Source organism: Cyprinus carpio, chromosome A18, assembly GCF_018340385.1.
Source record: "Cyprinus carpio isolate SPL01 chromosome A18, ASM1834038v1, whole genome shotgun sequence".
NCBI lineage: Eukaryota > Metazoa > Chordata > Actinopteri > Cypriniformes > Cyprinidae > Cyprinus > Cyprinus carpio.
This window is the reverse complement of record NC_056589.1, coordinates 29,615,153-29,635,468: the sequence shown is the minus strand read 5'-3', so window position 1 is coordinate 29,635,468 and position 20,316 is coordinate 29,615,153. Positions and strand designations below refer to the sequence as shown.

Sequence of the window (20,316 nt, the reverse complement as noted above, 5' to 3'; positions counted from 1 at the left end):
TGTGAGTGTGTGTGTGTGTGTGTATGTATGTATGTGTGTGTATATGTGTGTGTGTGTGTGTGTGTGTGTGTATGTATGTATGTGTGTGATATAAAATGTGTGTGTGTGTGTGTGTGTGTGTGTGTGTATGTGCGTGTGTATGTGTGTGTGTATGTATGTATATGTGTGTGTGTGTGTATGTATATGTGTGTGTGTGTGTGTATGTATGTATATGTGTGTGTGTGTGTGTATATATGTGTGTGTGTATGTGTGTGTGTGTGTGTGTGTGTGTGTGAGAGAGACTCACTTTCCCTCTGCGGAGGCAGGAGCTGATGTTATCCAGCAGGTCTGGTTTGTTTTGTTCACTCTTAGGCACTTCAGTGTTTTCCTTCAGCAGTTCTCCACGCTGGTATCCCATGATGCACTCGTACGCTGGATTGACGTACTGTGACAGAAGCATGTGGACAAACCAGAGTCACAGTCTCAGTGTTCATCTAGAGCTGGTCTCTGAGATTACCGAGTCTGATTTGACTTATCTTCCCACCTAAAGAAGAGACGTGTGTGTGTGTGTGTGTGTGGGTTGTCCTATATCTCTATCTAAACCGTTTAACCTGTATGATATGATCTTCACTGCTGATCTCAATGGCTTCCTGACTCTGTTCCAGTGCAGTAAAAACAGCATTACAGGCTCTGAGGACACACACACACACACACACACACAGAGTATCATCAGAGAGAATGTCCATATGATGAAGATAAAAAGCCCCATAAACAAACAAAAAAAACACCACTTGTGAGTTTCACGAGGGGATGAGCGTCTCACCTGAGTTTGATCTGAGCTCGTATTTCTCCATGATGGAGCTGGATGAGTTCGTTATAACAGGACATCATGTTGGAGTTCTCCACATATCGCTGTGTGACGACAGACACACAAACACACTCGATTCATAATGTTTCTGAATGAAGCACACACTCTAAAGCCTCATCAACACAACATGAACACAAGCACTTCCAGCTACTCGATTTCAGGAAATGTGTGCAATACCTAAAAATACTTACACACAAATACTCGTGTCTACACTGTGTTCTCAGTGTTTGTCACACTCCCTTCTAAGAAAAGTTAAACACACACACACACACACACACACACTCACCCTGTTAAATCCTGCTGATATCAGCGGCATCACAGTGGCTTCTTCACGATCCGGTTCAGAACAAAACACACCATTTAATAAATCACATGACAACAGAAAGACTCCGCCGCGGCCAAATATGAGACAGTATCTAACTACAGTGAAGCATGTTAAAGTGAAGAGCTTGTGTGTGTGAGAGAGATTGGGCACAGACCTCTTCACTACAGCCACGATCACAGTGTTTTGAGAGCAGCTGATGGCTCGAATTGAGCTGAGAAAAAAAAATTGAAATAAAATGAGGATTACAAACAACAACAAATATTTCAGTATTTCTCAGACACACAAACGTGCTACAGAGTGTGTTCAAAAATCATTCACAGTTTCAAGCAGGCCATGTGTACACTGCATACAGTGGGATTCCAGTGGATGTTTGTGGATGTTTGTGGATGTAATTTCTTGTGGTTAAATTGCACTTGAACTATTTATTGTTGAGAACGCAGTAGGTACAGTACAAGTGGTCCAGAGTCAACTCTTCAACAACACTGAAGTGCTGCTCGGTTAAATCTGTATTCACGCCCCTCACGCTTCTCAATATTACAACTTAGTTGACATGCGTGAATCATGTTTAAAGTTTGCACAGATAAACCATGTATTTCACAGGAGCGCACTAGCACACGGATGAGCTTAAAGCTAACAGACAGACCATGATTTCACAGCTCTATAAGATGACGGACTTGATGACTGGACAGATGTAAACGTGACTGATGTGATCTTACGAACATCAGGACGCTGCTGGACTAAAGAATGAGATCAGCTGAAATCTGCTCACTACACAAAAGTCATCTGCAGACATGAATCCAAACGATCTGTTAATGAAGATCTTCAGCAGCAGGCCCTGAAGCAGCACAATGATGTCTGCAGATCAGAGAGAGACGGATGCGTACCGACAGAGCGCTTCAGCGTCAAAGAATCTGGAATGTCTGTGGTCCATGATGATCAGATCGTGTTTCTTCTCCTGGAAACTCTCCAGCGCCGCTTCTGGCGTCCGGGCCACGTTACACCTGAAACCAGCGCGTTCACACGCCCCGCAGAAGCTGTTACTCTGAGCGTCGTCTTTGGCAAACACTAACAGCACCTGCCACACACACACACACACACACACACACACACACAGAGAGAGAGAGAGAGAGAGAGAGAGAGAGAGAGAGAGAGAGAGAGAGAGAGAGAGAGAGAGAGTCGACATCAGTGAGAGAAATTCAGCCACAATAATAACATGAACATAATATCCTGCAGTTCATTTAAAGCTGATTCTCTGAGACCGTGGAGAACACTCGCTCTGAAGAAACTGTGTGTTTGTGTGAAGCACAGCACTGTAGAGCTGCTTCGACACAATCTGTGCTGCGTGAAGCGCTATACATATAAAGGTGACTTGACTTGTGTGGACACAGTTCAGATGCTCGGCGTGTGTTGTGTGTGTTCGGAGGGAATGTGGGATCAGCTGGGAGGACAAAAACAGGAAAAGGAAATCACTGTTTCACTTTCCAACAGTAATTACAGCTCTGCAACACTGGCACAACACCTCAGCACTACCTTAATACTGCCCTCAAGGCTAATGCCAACCCAACGATAATTATAACCCAATGCTAACCCAACGTTAACACCAACCTAATGCTAACCCACGATAATACTAACTCAACACTACTGCAAACCCAGTGCAAATACAAACTCAACGCCAATGCTAACCCAATGCTAATACTTACTCAATGCTAACCCAACATTAACACCAACCTAAAGCTAACCCAACGCTAATGCTAACCCAATGCTAACCCAACGCTAATACTTACTCAATGCTAACCTAAAGCTAATGCTAACCCAACCCTAAAACTAACTCAATGCTAACCCAATGCTAATACTTACTCAATGCTAACCTAATGCTAATGCTAACCCAACCCTAAAACTAACCCAACGCTAACCCATCGTTAATACTTACTCAATGCTAACCTAATGCTAATGCTAACCCAACCCTAAAACTAACCCAACGCTAACCCAACGTTAATACTTACTCAATGCTAACCTAATGCTAATGCTAACCCAACCCTAAAACTAACCCAACGCTAACCCAACGTTAATACTTACTCAATGCTAACCTAAAGCTAATGCTAACCCAACCCTAAAACTAACTCAATGCTAATGCTAACCCAATGCTAATACTTACTCAATGCTAACCCAACGTTAATACTTACTCAATGTTAACCCAATGCTAATGCTAACCCAACACTAATGCTTACCCAAAGATAATGCTAACCCAATGTTAATACTAGCTCAATGTTAATGCTAACCCAGCATTAATACTAGCTCAATGTTAATGCTAACCCAACATTAATACTAGCTCAATGTTAATGCTAACCCAACATTAATACTAGCTCAATGTTAATGCTAACCCAACATTAATACTAGCTCAATGTTAATGCTAACCCAACATTAATGCGTTTAGCAGCGCAAAAGGTGGTGGGTTTGATTCCCAGGGAACACACATGGCAGAAAAATGTATAGCCTGCATGCACTGTAAGTCGCTTTGGATAAAAACGTCTGCCAAATGCATAAATGTAATGTTAACCCAACGCTAATACTTACTCAATGCTAACCCAGCACTAATACAAACTCAACATTAATGCTAACCCAACGCTAAGGGTGCACAATTCTTCAGACAAATAATTTCACAGCATTCTATGATGATGTGCTGCACCAGACATTTCAGCTGATGTGTTTCGTGTAGCATTGAACATTGTTGTTGTTTTTTGCCCTTTTTATTGTTGATAGTACAGTTCAGAAGAAACACAGGGAACTCTGGGAGAGAAGAGAGGGCAACAGGATCGTGAAAAGACCCGAGAGTCGAACTCAAGCTACTGCACCGTGTGTCACATACGGCCCACAAGGCTTTGTGCCCAATCACAGACATCGAGTGTAAAAATGCCTTGGCCAATCAGTGGTGTTTTAATTACACTCTTCTGGAGTTCATTGACTCGTAAAGCGTGGCTGTGAATGAACTGTAAGCCTGGCACGCGGCTGAATTGTGAGTAGATTCCAAAGATGTATCTGGTGTACAGTCATTGATTTTGGGGATTTTAGGGCACTCTGTGAAACCCGCCTTACAAACCCCAGACTCCATGTGTTCCTGAGATTCTACACATTACAGGCCCTTCAAATCATTCTGACGCGTCTGTGGAAATACAGCAGATTCACGGAGCAATAATTCACATCTTCTCACGGGAGCTCCAGAAATCTCAGGATACAGGATTCACTCAACCTTCCTAAATCTAGCTTGAAGAATTAATGAGCGATAATGAAACTCCCAATATAGAACACACACACACACACACACACACACACATCATAATGAGCAGGAAGCCTAATATAAAGCATGTTCACACTCACAGTTTGGTGTAGTTATTACAGAAACCCTTTTAACCAGCATAATGTACGAACAGAGTGTGAGTGATGAAGAGCCGATACCTGCAGCTGATCTTCATACAGCTTCATTGGTCCAAACCGCACCTCTGTTAACGTGCTCTGAAACAAGAACAAACACACTCAGCATGATCTGTGGAAGTACATTCAGACATGATTCTAGCATCCTCCCTAATGATGCTCAGTTACCATGGAGACCATCCCTCCACGGGACAGCATCCCAAAAGATCATCATACGGACAATACGAGTAAGGGAACAGAAACACACACACACACACACACACTGCAGAGACACACAGAAACACACACACACACTGCAGAGACACACAGAAAAGACACACACACACACACACTGCATTTACTGCTTTTTACTAAACAAACACAAAGTTAATTTAAAATCATAATATCTCAAGGATTTCTTGACGCTGAAACCATCTGAGGCTCGTTGGGCTTCATTCATCAAACTTTCATAAATATATATGTATAATAAAAAAGATTTTCAAATCAAACAAATCTTCCTAAAACCCTCCACTTCCCATTTACAACTATGTGAATCACCTGATCTCAGGTTTTGCTCCAGTAATTAGCAAAACTGCAAAAAAGATTAATTGGCCAAAAATGGTTCAACTATAGTGTTGAGGACAAACACTCCTGCTCAGATTCAGTCTGAAACCGATGAATATTTTCATTACATATTTATACTATAAAGAGCGTTATCTAATGCAGTGTCATCTGTTTGACTAAAAGAACACAAATGTTCAGATGTTTTTACGTGGTTGTGATCAGGTGCACAAACTAGCGTGAAGATACCGACGCTGTCATGGATCTGAAAATCATCACGATGACATCATGGGTGATGACACAGAAATTCATTTATGAAGGAGTGTGTTGATTAGACATGATGAACAGAATCAGATCAGCTGTGAATTAATTACATAACACACACACTAACAGTGAAGTTACACAAAGACCTGTGTGTGTGTGTGTGTGTGTGTGGGTGTCCTGCTCATGGACAGTGACACTGTGGCCTCGTTTATAATGAGATTAGAAAACCGCTCTCTTTACATCTCACGCAAACTCTCCATCTGAAGCTCGTCTGATAGGAAGAACTTCCTTTGTGAACTTTTACTGCTTTCATGCAGCTGCTGCAATGCTATTGGCTGAGCTGATGCTTAGCCCCTCCCCTCTCTCCAGTGCAAACATTAGCAGAGACAGAGCTGAACCACGCTTTCATCCAGACAGACTCTGATCAGGGATTTCTTCAGGCACTGAGCTCATGACAGGAGCTGTGTCCTGCAGCTGGTTAGTTGTGGGGTCAGTGCCGGTGAGCAGCAGGTCTGCAGTGAGCGTCTCCATCACTGTCAAACCCTGAAGCAGCACACATCTCACAGATCCTCACTCATCTACCAGACGGATCCATGTGAAACCAGCAGAGAAACTGCACACACTCAGCGACACGGACCTACACACACTGCATCCTGTCTGCTTGCTGCACACACACACACACACACACACACAGTGCAGCAGTGGCTTTCCACTGAAGTGAATAACAGGAAAGTGGATGACATTGTTGAGAGCGCAGACGTCAGCGTGAGAGATATAGAGGGCAAACCGCTTCCTCACGGCTCACTTCAGGGAGCAGCGCTGGGGACGAGACACTCACTCACGCACACACACACACACTCACACTCACGCACACACACACACTCACACTCACGCACACACACTAGGGGTGTAAGAAAATATCAATACACGTGAGGATCACGATATTTTGTTATTTTGGAATACTGTATCGATTCTCAAAAACGCAATATCGATATTTAAAAAAAAAAAAAATAATATTCATACAAGATTCATGGCAGTTGTTTAGTTTTGAGTTGATATCCCGACCGCTAGACAGCAGTCTTCATCTCTGAACTCTGAATACTAGCATGAAGGCACGCCAGTATCGTTAGTGTTAATATAGTCTGCTGCCAGTAATGGAGGATGAAAGAATAGTTCCAGTTCCCGTTTCGGTGTACAAAGCTGAAGTGTGGCATCATTTGGGCTTTCGTGGTAACGTCCGCTCCGGGACTGCAGCGTGGGTGGCACCACGGTTCCCGTGTGAAGAGGCTCGTCGCCGCGCGGCTGCAGCTTTCTCTCGTGGGGGGGGTGTTCTGTGCTGTTGGGACGGTCCTCGCGTCACGGTCTCAGCGATTTCACGCGGAACATAAATACAAACTGAAATACCTGTGAAATCCAAGTGGAAAGCTTCTGAGAATGTTTAACATCTCTATTGATTTTATGGTTTTACAACAGTTTTGTTTTCGTTAAGAAACCTACAAGAACTTTATTTTTCATTGATATTAAGCAGATGTAATAATTTGTTCAGATCAAAATGTTTTGACATGGTCACAATTGTAAACTTAAACCTTTAAAGCAGGGTCTAAAAATATATGGTCTTTTTATCAAATAAATTTTATACATATACATTTAACTAAAGAATCCTGCAAGCACTTTATTTCCCCCTTTACTCATACTGCACAAAAAGTGCTTCAGTAACGCTGAATGTTACAGGGACTGATTATTGCAAATGCAGATGCCAGCGTGTTCTGGTTAAACCATTTTTATTGATTTATTTTTGCTAAGGTTTGAATATGGTGGTGTGTTCTTAATGACAGCTTTTCTAAAAATATATCCTACTCCTAAAATAATAAACATCTCAATATATCGCCTTGCCTCAAGAGAGCAGCTGTCTGTCATGAATGAAACCACACAGTATCATTATTTCTGTTACAAACATTCAAATCACAGAAGTACTCGGATAAAGGTTTATAGTTATATAGTTTTTTAATAGATATAAACTCATGTGTACGGTAGGGATTAAAATAGAGTAAATCTTTTGAAAGTAATTTTGAAACTTCAAATGAAGATTTATTGATCACATTGTTACACCAGGAGGCGGTGGAAAGGGGCTGTTGAAATGTATTTGTCTCTGAATCATAGAAGAGATTCGTTAAAGAACGCTGATTCATCCAGTAATGAAACAAGTACATCTTGAATGAGTCATTTAATCACTAATTCATAAATGACATGTGAGAGAAACACAGCTTCCATCGGGAAAAAGAAAAAACTTTGCAGAATCATGCAGTTCTATTTGGCACACAAACAGCTCTTAAAAGAGTCCAGTTTTTATGTAGCCAGTTGATTTTTGTTCATGTTATTCAGCTCCAATAAATGGTTTGCATAAGAGACACAAGATAAATGTTTAATATTAGGGGTGCTCCGATTGATCAGCTACCGATCACTATCAGCCGATAATCGCTTTGGGATGATAGATCGGTGGTCTCTAAAAAGACCGATCTCATAACACCGATCTCAAGCTGATGAGGTCAGAGGTTTGGCGTGACATGCAGCGGTCCGTCTCAGTCTCTGTCCGGCGCGGGTGAAATAATTATAATGCTTCAGGTGAGGTACAATTCATATTTCTTCATTAAATAACTGATAAAGTAATTTGAAAAAGTTTCTGTGAGACATAATTTCACAAACGGCATGAATGAATCACCGCACGCTCTCTCTCTCAAAATGCAAAGGTCTTCAAATCACATCGCGTCTGCACTATAAGTGAGCTGCACACTGCACAGTAGACACATGAATTGTCACTTGCACTATCGAGGCATTGTCGCATCATCACTAAAGTTTATAAATTGCATTTTTTCTTCTTAAACCATTCAAGGCCTGTGCGCTTTCCTGAAGACCGTGCGCTCATGCACACTCGCAGCGCACACACATAATAATGCCAGGTTCACATTACTCCGTTTGCAGTGTGTATGTGGAGCATATTTTTCCCGCGCTCACATTCATGGATTCAAGCGTTCACACTGCACACACGGTTGCGGTCTGGCAGTGTTTAGGAGCGGTGCGTCTGCAGCAGTGCAGAGATCGTTTCCGCTCCGAGTCTATTTTTGCTGCGCTGCACGCACTGAATTAAAGTAACAGCACATTGTTTGCGGTAAATATGGACATGCATTGACAGAAAAATGTAGTAATTACACCATAAATGCATTTAAAACATAGGCTATGGTTTTTGGCTAAGTTTAAAGGAAACAAGAACTTTTAGATAAACAAGGCAATAATTTTAAAGTTCTTAATCAAAGTTCTTTATGAACCGCGGGATTGCTTGTAATAGTGAAAGTGAAAAAGTGAAAGTGACGTGACATACAGCCAAGTATGGTGAACCATACTCTGAATTCATGCTCTGCTTTTAACCCATTCAAAGTGCACACACACACAGCAGTGAACACACACACACACACCGTGAACACACACCCGGAGCAGTGGGTATCATTTATGCTGCGGCGCCCGGGGAGCAGTTGGGGGTTTAGTGTCTTGCTCAAGGACACCTAAAGATTTAAATAAAGATTTAAATGCAAAAGGAAAAAATCACTGAATAATTGATGAAAGATTGTATTACTGTAATGTGTAAAAAAAGAATCACAAAAAAAGCATTTTAAGTATCAATGTTTGGATTTAAAATTAAAATAATGAATAAATGTTGTGTTTGTGGTAAACAGCCGTGGATCAGGAGCAGACTCCTGTGTGAACACTGCACTACATACACACTGCAGACAATGCCCCCCCTCCACCCCTCAAATGAAAAACACACACACACACTCACAGTACACACACAGAGACTTGTTGTGTTTAAGCGTCTCTAAAGTTTCTTGTGTCTTGCAGCTGTTGCTGTGTCTTTCTGACGTCATGTTTCCAGTGTGTGTGTGAGAATGTGTGTGTGTGTGAGTATGTGTGTGTGAGAGTGTGTGTGTGTGTGTGTGTGTGTGTGAGAGAGTGTGTGTGTGTAAGAAAATTATGCTAGAAAACAGTATGAGTGACTGTGTGTGAGTGCAGTGATGAAGGTCTTCCTCCTCCTCGGACCTCATTCATTCAGTGAACACTCTCTCTCTCTCTCTCTCTCTCTCTGTATTTTTGTCCTGATCCAGATTAACACTCAATCCTGCTAAAGTCGAGCCGCTCTCAGCTCCGCTGACACACACAAACACACACACTCTGGACGAGCACATGAGCGGCTGCGTCTCTGTGAACACGGACGGGACAAACAGAGTAAAGCAGACAGAAGAGACGCTCAAAGCAAACCCTGAGACACAGTCAGATCAACAGCAGACTGATATGAACTCATGACTGAAATATGACGCATGTTCAGCGACACACACCCAGAATAAAAGCTCTGTTTAACCTGAAGCAATTATGATGGAAAATCACATTTCTAAAGTATTAACAATAATAATTCATAAAAAGATATTAAGGGAATGTCACACAATCGAGAGGTTTTGTTCATCTGTTTTAATTACGCACTAAATCTCTTCTGTACTGCACTGTATTTGACAAACTGTTATAAAGAACTTTGAGTAGCACTTTATTTTAGTCCTGTGCATTTACATACTATACTATACTCATAATAATTACAGTAACTAGGTACTAACCCTGAACCTACCCCTAAATCTGACCTTAACCCATGCACTTCTCTTATATTCCTGTACTTCATCAGGGAAGAACACTGTAAGTGACTGTTAAACACTGCAGTCTGAATCTGTTATGAAGGAATCATCGTATTGTCATTTGATTAGCCATGCTTTACTGATTATCAAAGTTCTATTAAACCATTAAAATGGAATCCCGAAAAAATTTAAATGGAAAACATAATGCATAATATTACTCAGGAAACAAACAGATGCCGACACACACAGCAGCAGCGCAACTCTACAGTGAGCCCCAGGGGCTGCTGGGAACGATGATGATGTCATTTCCCTCCTCCCTGAGTTGCATTACTTCCTGTCTGAGCCGTTCAGATCCGCACAAACAAGACGTCAGTCACACACACGCACCTGTCAATCATCTAATGACAACACACACACTTCCTAAGAGAGGCTTCAACAAACCAACACCTGCATGCTTACAATGAAATAAAAATCCAGACGAATTTGACTTTAAATCCTCCACAAACTTTGTCCCTTGAGTAACACACACACAGGCTGAATCCGGTATTGAGGGTTACAAACGCAGAACAGTGGAGCCTCAGCCAAGGCCAGATAAACCACTAACCCTATATCAGCACCACACACACACACACACACACACACAAATACATTAATACACAAAGAGGAATGTGTTGAGAGACATGAGAAAACCATCGTCAGACCTTGTACTTGAGTCTTATCATGGACAGAAAGTCACACAGATGCTGCTGCGGCCTTGATTAACACACACACACACACACACACACACACACACATACACACACTCCCATCAGAACAGCTGATTGATGAAAGAGTAAATGAATCAGCAGCATCGTGTGTGTGTGTATTAAAGCCCAGTAAATCACACACACACACGGCCTGCGTGAACCTGCGGAACATTCATCTGCTCATTTCACCCGTGAGAGTCCTGTGAGCATCATCATCATCTTCATCATCATCATCGCTATTATTAGTACAAAACACTATGCGACTGAAATGGCCACAAATGTATCATATTCTTTGTTTCAAATGACACTTTGTTATTCTTTGTTTCTAAACATGTGTTTGAATCAGCAACTGAAACTGTTTTGGAAAGTTCTGATATTAGAATAGAACTACATGTTTTTGTCTACAATAACATCCCAAACTCTGTGCACTTTCCTGTCATCTGAATAAAGATTTTTGACAATTTCTTTGAATTTTGAATATATACTATGAACATCCTAAACGGTAAAATTATAAACCTCATTTATCTCAAGCTAATGAGTCTGCAGCGTATCAAGATTAAAGCGGTGAGGAATCTTCTCTTCCGTGCTGCGATGCGAGCTGCGTGATGATTGAACGAAAAACTGTAGGGCAGGACTTGGTTCTACGCGTCAGTTGCTGATTGGATGTTGAGATGTGGGCGTGGCTCTCAAAAGGAGGCGGATCTGAATGCCAGTCTCAAAATGGTTAAACAGAAACACACATGGATGAATAGTTCACAGTAAGATTTACACATGCACCATTTAGAAAACAGAACACTGATACTGATGAAGCCATTAAGATGAATATGAGTAAAATACCTGGAGCATCAAACACCTGTTCATTCACCCTGTACTCATGCATACTAGCTCTCTCTAGTGTGCAGGAGCTCCATCACCTTCAGCACCAACACCTACTCTCTGCTAATGTTTTTGGACACTATATAGTCTGTATCAACTAACCGTACTCTAACTAGACACAAGTGCACTAAACAGACACGTCAGTGTGTCCAAACATTCAGTGTCACGCTCAGTATGCGACACTAGCAGGAGTATGCAGCAGACTGACACTGATGCATGAGTACACGTCCAGAATACACTCTAAGACTGCGAGACTTTGTTTCCTCTGTGGAGAAATTCTGAGAAGAGCGCGTCAGTCACTGAGCTGCAGAGGACCTCGAGTGTCACGCAGTGGCCTACATGATGATGGTTTCTGAGTGGACTATGCCAGGGTCACACACACACACACACACACTCACCTGACAGGCGTTGCTGGGCTTGATGTGGCCCGGCTGAGGGCAGTTCTGCGAGTCCTCGGACTCTTTCCCGCGCTGTGATTAACCACCCGATCGGAGATGTGGAAGCTGGAGGCGCAGCCCATCCTTCACCCGACGCTCCGCTCGTGCTGCGCGAATACGAGTGTTTCTCTCTCAGATCATGCAGGCGATCGGATCTATCGAGTCTATCGATCAAACACAAACTCTGCTCATGTTTGCTCAGCTCTCCCCTCCCGCCAGCACCGACCCCGCGCTTCACTCGCGCCCGTTACTCCTCATCCTCACGCTCCGCTCACGAACTTCGCCTGTTTTCAAGCTCCGGCTCGGTTCACGTCCATCCGTGCGGCGCGTTCGTGCGCTTATTCTCCTCCGACAGGCGCCAAACACACCCGATCGCTCCGCGCGGCCTCTCTTTCTGCTCCCTCAGACGCAGTCATTGGGAACCAACCGGCGCGTTTATTCCGCTCCCCATCAACAGGCTGAAATCTGGCCCGGACGCGCCGCGGAACGCGCGATCCGGCATTTATGACATCAAACGGACCGTTAGACGAAACCCCAGAGCGGCGCGTCAACGCCAAAGCTGAATCAAACAGCTGCTGTCAATCAAGGGCCTACGATTCTGCCTCTCTTTCACGCGGGCGGACGGACGGAGAAAACCCACGGACGGCCGCCAGATGACAGAAGAAAAGGCGTTTGCGCGTCGCGAGTTTCCTGACGAAGAATAACGCGCGTTGAGAACAGCAGCGGCGCGAATGTGACAGCAGCAGATCCAATAAAAGCACGCGCACGGATTGACCTACAGCCTCGAATGACGTCAATGCAAATGAGCTGCGTCGAGCCAACCAGCGGCCTCTTGCGCGCAGAGGGGCGGGGCTCGCGCCTGGAGGGAGCTTTAAAAGCGCGACGCGATGAAGACGCGCCTGCGGACGGAGATAGAAAGGGTTAACTGAGGAAACACAGCTTTACAGAACTAAGCCTGTGAAGCAGAATGACATACACGTTTTTTTTTTTAAAGTTAATTGCTTTAAGTTGGTACAAAATCTAAAAGTATTAATTAGTTGATAAACTTGACCCCTCTGACAAATTTGTATTTAGTGATATCTATCCTTTTTTTAACCTTTGCAGAACGTTTCTTATATTTGCATTTCATTAACAAAAAAATACACAATATGGAAAATATGGGCAGCATGACGGATGAAAACAAACCCTCCAGCACTGTGCTATTATCTTAGAGAAAAGTGCTAAACATCTCAATACAGTTTTATTGTTTTCTTTTTGAGCGCAAGTGAAGATCACACAGTGCTGGTCAGACTGATGAATTCACATTTCACTCAGGGTTGAGCTACACATCAGCTACAATAGAAACATATGATCCATATTATTCTGATGGGTGTTTATTATGTATGTTTTGGTGAAGTGAATCTGCTGTTATCAGATCAGTCAATGATTAACACACACACACACACACACACACACACACACACACACACACACGTGAATGAATCAGGCTCGCAGCTCAATAACACATGACTGCAGCACACTTTTCAATCAGCCTGTCACTAATTTAAAACATGTTGAAATTACATTCAGAGGATTATGAATATGTACAATAGTAGTAAACCTGCAGCTGTTCCTCTAGTGATCTGTAGCTCTTTCTTCAGGAAAAGGAGCATTGTGCTTCATTTCATGACTACTTTAGTTTCATAAAGCTCAAATGGAAAACTAACTCAGTCGTGCTGGATTCCAAGTGTATCTTTATTTGATTGGTTTGACCTGACACACAATCATGTGTTGATAAAGAGCAATCGCACCCAACAAGTTTAACTAGAGAATCACAGCACAAGCGCAACGCAAAACAATCAGCCAAACGTCCCGTGAACGTCGGGAACACGTTCCATGGATGTGAAAGCAGCGCACAGCGTCCTGACTCCTGCTATAGAGAATGACATCAGAGGCAGATGCTAGAAAAACACTTTTGTGAAGGGAAAGTATATGCCACTCAAATGCATATAGATATTTACATTTTCATGAAATGTTTACAAAATAGCTGAAATATGGCTACAAAAATACCTGAGTTTACAAATTAACACTTGGCACATCACATGTAGGGTAAAAAAGGAAATTATATATCATTAAAATGCATTATATAAGAAGTCATTACAATTCAAAATATGCTATATTTTTTTTTTGTTTGTTTGTATGTTTTTTTTTTTCTTTTCATTTTGGTAAATAGGAGGTAGAAACTCTTGTTCTGTGGTCGTGGTGGCGTGGGGGGGCTCTGCCTGCTTCACTGGAGTCAGTCCTACAACAGCCGGCCAGAAATGCAGTTGTTATTGAGATCACTGAGGTTTCTATTCATCACGTTCATCTGTGGCGTTTGCAAAAGCCCTGACATGCACAGCGCTGTCAAACCATGCTGAAATCTGAGCTCAATAAGAACTGCGTGTCTCTGGCAGACTAGAGGAAGTACGACTGGAGCGTCCCGCGGCGGCGCACGTCCGTCGTCCAGCAGTGAAAGCCTCCTCCCAGAGAGTTAGCGTGCCGGATGTTGACTTTAATGGTCTTAATACCTGCGGGAGCGACAGCGACGACACACAAACACAGAGCAGGTGAATGAGGAATCATCAGAGCTGAAGATCATTTCATCACAACAAGAGCCGAAACATCACAACTCTCACCCAGATTCTCAAACATCTTCTGTATGGTCATCTCGTTAGCGTCCACCAGCACACGCTTCTCATCCAGCATCAAGACATTCATCGAGAGCCATTTGGATGACATCCACAACGGATTATCTGCGATTACAAAAATACTCACATTTAGACAAATATTTTGCAGATGCATCATACAAGGACATTCATCATCTGGAAAAAATGTGAAATATGCATTTATTAGAGCAGTGACTGAGTGACATACAACATGACTCTCACGTACATTTCATTTTAAACATTATTTGATTGAAAATGTTCTTTTTCATGTTGTAGTTTGAATATCTGATTACCATTTTAATGTATTATTGCATTTTGTAAGGTGCTCGGGATCTGTGTCTTGTCACTTGTCAACCTGACAAAACACTCAAAAATACAAACACCAAAACAACTCCTTTTATGTGCAAACATACTCAATAAAGCTCTTTCTGACTTCTTAAAGAGACTCAGTTTTGAGCATTGTATCAATATAATCATATCAGACAGAGCAACTCAAGCGCTTCTAACAGACAGCATACGTTTTACAGAATTCAATTCCTCCAAAATGTATATATATAGATTTATTGTATATAAAACTGGATTGCTATAGTAGAAAGATTGCTGTTGTGGTGAATGTGTGTCATAGGCCCGATAGCAGCATGATTTATCTGAACTGCAGTTATTTTTATTAATCAGATCATGATATTATTCCAAATCTGGTGCATGTTGTGTTGCTGTATGTCCCAAACGTCAGAACGAATTGGAAACAGAGACAGATCTTTTCTTCTGTATTATGATGGAAATCTGAGTGTACAAGTGATTGAAAGAGAAAGATGTAGGGCAGGACTTGATTCTGTGCATCAGTTGTTAAGAGCACTAGATGACTGGAGAAGATCCAAACATTTTTACAAAATTAAACACTCATAGATGAACTGTTCTATAACATCTATTTAGAACATTGCATTTCAAGCCAACTTTAAGCTTGTGTTTAAAGAGTTGGGTGCTCTGATAGGACTGAAGGTTGTGCTTTGACTGAAGAGTTTGAGAACCAACCCACCAAACTCACGTCAAACCTCAAGAACAGCACTCAGCGACTGCTGTACTCACTGTCTGGAATAAGAGGAGTTGGAGGAGTCACCACAGTCCAGCCAGCCTTCTTGAACATCTCGATCTGCAGGAGAGAGTCACCATTATGTGTGTGTGTCTCGCTGCAGTGCTACAGATCAACACTAGGTGGCAGCACAGCACTGACCTGCCTGCAGGGCCGATCCGGGTTGGACAGCACCAGCCCCGGGCCGATGATGTTGAAGGTGGCGTCGATGTGCATGGGGTTGGGGTCTTTGAAGGAGATGATGTGGATCTTGTAGGTGGGGGCGAGGTGACGTCTCATCCACTCGATGCCCATGAAGTTTGTAACCTGTCAGTAAAAATGTGAGGAGCTGGAAGAGTTCTCAACACAAGCTTGAGCATTAGAGAGCAATGAGAGCGGATGAGGACGCTCACCTGACTCCTCTGTACAAAGATATCAGTGCCGGCCCTGATGAAGTCTGCAGCATCGAAACACGGCTCGAACTCAGTGGTGACAAACTTCCCCTGAGCGGCCAGCTTATGTCTGTCCTCCACGGTGCGGATGGGGTAATCCTACACACACACACACACACACACACACACACTGTGAAGTGCTGCATTAGCGGCGTAACATGCATCTGTTTACACTCGTGTCTGTGCGTCACCTGATCGTACAGCTCGTCACTCATGGTGGGTTTGGGTGCAGTGGTCCACTTGGCTCCCCGCCTGAAGTACTCCTTAATGAGGGGCCGATACGCACGGTACTCAAAGAACCGGGCCCTCCAGGCCATTGGGGCCTCGATGATCTCGTTTCCCACCACGATCAGAATGTCTCTCGGCATGGCTGCGTACATGCCTGCGCAGAAAACAGCTTGTCAGTGTCAGCGCTGATATCAGTGTGTGTGTGTGTGTGTGTGTGTGTGTGTGTGTGTGTGAGTGTGTGTGTGTGTGCATGTGAGTGAGTGTGCGTGTGTGTGTTTTTGTGACATATCAGGACACAACTGTGTATAATGTCATGGGTATGACACAGGTATAACAAGGAGAGAGGTGACTTATGAGGACATAACCCATGTCCCCATCTTTTCAAAACGCTTATAAACCATACAGAATGAGTTTTTTTGAGAAACCATTATGCCTATGGGATGTCCCCACAATTCACAAAAACAAACATGAGTGTGTGTGTGTGTGTGTGTGTGTGTGTGTGCTCTCACCGGTGGAGGTGAAGTCAGGGGTTTTATACTCCACTGACCAGTCGATGGGTTCCGGTCGTCTCACTGTAACGCCCTCATGCTGCAGAATATTGCACATTTCCTCGATTTCAGTGACTGCTTTCTTCACGTGGTCCTTCGGGAATGTCTGTCCCCCGTACTGCTGGTAGAAGGGCCAGTATTTCTCATAGGTGTTGGCCTGCAGACACACAGCAGTGCGGGTTAGCAGTTCTCTGATGTGAGTCAAGAGGCATTTATTTATCATTTGCATAGTTAACACTGGGGAAAACTGGGCAATAAAATACTTGTGATGAAAAGGACTTCTGTGGCTGGTTTCGGTGGCTTTGGGGAAGTCGTGGCCTAATGGTTAGAGAGTTTGACTCCTAACCGTAAGGTTGTGGGTTCGAGTGTCGGGCCGGCAATACCACGACTGAGGTGTCCTTGAGCAAGGCACTGAACTCCCAACTGCTCCCCGGGCCCCGCAGCATAAATGATACCCACTGCTCCGGGTGTGTGTTCACGGTGTTTGTGTGTGTGTTCACCTCTGTGTGTGTGTGCACTTTGGATGGGTTAAATGCAGAGCACGGATTCTGAGTATGGGTCAACATACTTGGCTGTATGTCATGTCACTTTTTTTTTCATTGTTTATAACAAACTAATCCTACAAGTGAAGGCCTGTTCACACTAACGGATGATAACGATAATGATAATTATATTAGTGTTGACACAAATGGACGATAATGTTGTTTATCTTAAGCACCACTGCAAAAAAGCTCTATATTTTAGGACTTGTCATAACTTATGTCAGTAACAGATGTAATTTGAATCCTCAACTTAAGACAGACCCCTTGACTAAATGCTAGTTGGTCAGACTAGTTCTTAACATATTGGCTGTGTTTATGAAACTGGCCCAAGTTTATTTACACCGTATTCTGTCTATATTTATATGTCCTGTCGTTGTTTCAGCAACAAAAGATGGTATTTTGGACATGTACCATGGTATTCTTTGAAGTAATAAGTAAAGTGGTATAGATATAAGTTCTTCCAGCTCAGTGTGCTGCACAGTAAGAGTTAATTGTCTGAGACACAACACGTCTGTATCTGCAGCTACTGTATATGTGGGTAAATAAGTGTTGTGTACCTTGACCTCCACGGTGAACGGGGGGACGCAGGCGTTCTCGGCTCGCCCTACGATCACCTCCTCGAGCGGGTCCCACTCGTTGAACGCGCACACGGGGCAGTCCTCGGGCGCGTGCTCAGTAACCGGCTCGTCCACCGTGAGCGGCAGCTGCGCGGCGGCGGAACTCGAGGTGCTCCGGAACACGCGCGACACCCATCCCGACGCCGCGCGACCCCACCTGCGCGACACAGAACAAGAAACCAAGAAAGAGCAATGCAATTAATGCAGGTGCGAATTATGGAGGCCTTAATCCGCTGAATTATTCGAAGCTCAAAAGTTCTTTACATGTTCTTTAACGAAACAAATGGCGCAGAAACTATTCCTATCACTCAGAAATTGCTACTAAATTAAACGTGAATTTTCAGGTTTCAAATAGCACTTTCTTGTAAAACATATTCCAATAATCTTTGTTTTATATACACTTTTATTTACGCTTACAGTTAGCATATTTTTTTTTACACACAGAATTTCAACAGATCACATTACGCCTCTGAAAAAGGGAGGGCAGGCTGTGATTCGCGCACTGCTCCAGGACTGAATTCATTCAACACTCCCCACTGCACGAGTGAAGAAAAGCGCACAGTCTGATCTACAGCAAGTCTGAGGATCTCTGATCGTTACAGCTGTGCTGTCACTCACTCATAACACACGATCTCGTGCTCGGAGCCCATGCAACATTTTCTAAGAGCATGTTTTACAGTAGATTAAAAGACGAATGTGTTGCTTATAATCTCACTCCACCTGTAAAAGAGAATGCAGTTAAGAGTTTAACACTGCGAGTTAATTTTAAAGATCAGATCAATCAGCTGTCATAATTGTGGAGTTATCAGTGGTCTCTGTAGGATCTCATCACACACTCACACTTTACTCTCCGGTGAGACTCACCATAGCGCCGATCAGATGAGCAGCTTCTGCTCCGCGGCTCCCTCCTCTCAGGCATCGGACACGCAGCATGTTGTTCTGGTTCTGGTTCGGGACTGAAGCTCTCAGGCATGCAGCAGCAGTTCTGATCCGGGAAAGTAGGAGAGGCTCCGCGGGGACGCGCTTTTATAGTGCGCGCGGCAGATGGCAAGGGTCGCCGCGAGAGGAATTCTTGAAGCAACGTGACATGAGAGAAACTGCAGCAGGAGAAGATCCCTGACAGCAGCACATTCTTATCGCCACCGCGTCTGAAATGGATTAAAATGACGCAACCGCGCTCATTACATTCGCTACTGTAGTTACTGTAGGCAGCTGCTGGGGTAATAGTAATAATAATAATAATAGTTACTTTTATAAGGGCGCCCCTTCCCTGCCCTCAAGGTATAAGACAAAAAAAACTAGATAAAGTAAAAATACGTAAAAGAAACGTCTTTGCATAATCAAAGAATGCATATCAATATTCAATTCAAGTTTATTTGCATAGCTTTTTACGATACAAATAGTTGCAAAGCAACTTTACAGAAAATTACGTTTCTACAATATATTTAGTAGCTTATCAGTGGTGACTGTCAGTTTATGTGCATACGGCAGAAATGTACGGAAAATCAATTAAAGACGTAATCAAACAGACGACGATGAACACTATTAACAGCAATTATTATATGATGTAATCAAACTTATAGCAAAATCTGGTAGTTCTGTATGCTGTTTCAGGGTTGGCATCATCTGAGGTCTAATAAATATAAAGCAGATCACATGATGAAGAATCAAAATGAAAAGCTTCTCAACTGAGATCCACTTTCCTGCAGAGTTTGTCTTCAACCTTGATCAAACTCACCTGCCCAGTAACATTCTAGCAGTCCTGAAGCAGTTTAGCTCAAACAGATTCAGGTGTGTTTGAGCTAAACTCTGCAGGAAAGTGGATCTCAGTTGAGAAGCTTTTCATTTTGATTCTTCATCATGTGATCTGCTTCATACAGCAAAACCACGACCCCTGAAAGAGAGCAAGCGCAGGATTCAGTGATCACTGCACTCTGGATCCTGGAGCCCAGTTTTGCACATATTGAAATGCATTTGTTTTGGAGACCTCAGCAAGAAGCGAATTGCAACTGCACGTCAATGAGAGAAAAAAAAACAAA

The 20,316-nt window shown here is 43.1% G+C and overlaps 2 protein-coding genes across 2 annotated transcripts in view; both read right to left on the bottom strand.

The window, feature by feature from the left end:
- LOC109083985 (high affinity cAMP-specific and IBMX-insensitive 3',5'-cyclic phosphodiesterase 8A-like) overlaps positions 1-12,989 on the bottom strand; it is a 25,549-nt gene extending 12,560 nt beyond the window's left edge. Inside the window, 9 exon segments of the mRNA XM_042775780.1 lie at positions 287-424; positions 591-669; positions 803-891; positions 1,134-1,187; positions 1,326-1,383; positions 2,057-2,247; positions 4,626-4,682; positions 12,096-12,173; positions 12,176-12,989. Coding sequence (XP_042631714.1) covers positions 287-424; positions 591-669; positions 803-891; positions 1,134-1,187; positions 1,326-1,383; positions 2,057-2,247; positions 4,626-4,682; positions 12,096-12,173; positions 12,176-12,217 — 786 coding nt within the window. The 5' untranslated portion in view covers positions 12,218-12,989.
- An 861-nt stretch (positions 12,990-13,850) lies between these two features.
- Positions 13,851-19,309, bottom strand: LOC109083988 (glycine amidinotransferase (L-arginine:glycine amidinotransferase)). Its single transcript, XM_042775786.1, has 9 exons — positions 19,125-19,309; positions 18,218-18,434; positions 17,080-17,275; positions 16,534-16,724; positions 16,304-16,441; positions 16,053-16,217; positions 15,908-15,971; positions 14,792-14,908; positions 13,851-14,683 (listed from the first exon to the last, which is right to left on the bottom strand). The coding sequence occupies exons 1-9, from the start codon at positions 19,208-19,210 to the stop codon at positions 14,571-14,573; spliced, it is 1,287 nt and encodes a 428-aa protein (XP_042631720.1). The 5' UTR covers positions 19,211-19,309; the 3' UTR covers positions 13,851-14,570.
- Between the last annotated feature and the right edge of the window lie 1,007 nt (positions 19,310-20,316).

Coding starts and splice junctions, on each gene's coding strand:
- LOC109083988 (XM_042775786.1), bottom strand. CDS start 19,210: ATGCTGCGTGTCCGATGCCTGAGAGGAGGGAGCCGCGGAGCAGAAGCT. Junction 18,435..19,124: donor ATGGTGAGTCTCACCGGAGA/GTAAAGTGTGAG, acceptor TGTGTCGCGCAG/GTGGGGTCGCGCGGCGTCGG. Junction 16,442..16,533: donor GTGACGAGCTGTACGATCAG/GTGACGCACAGA, acceptor GTGTGTGTGTAG/GATTACCCCATCCGCACCGT.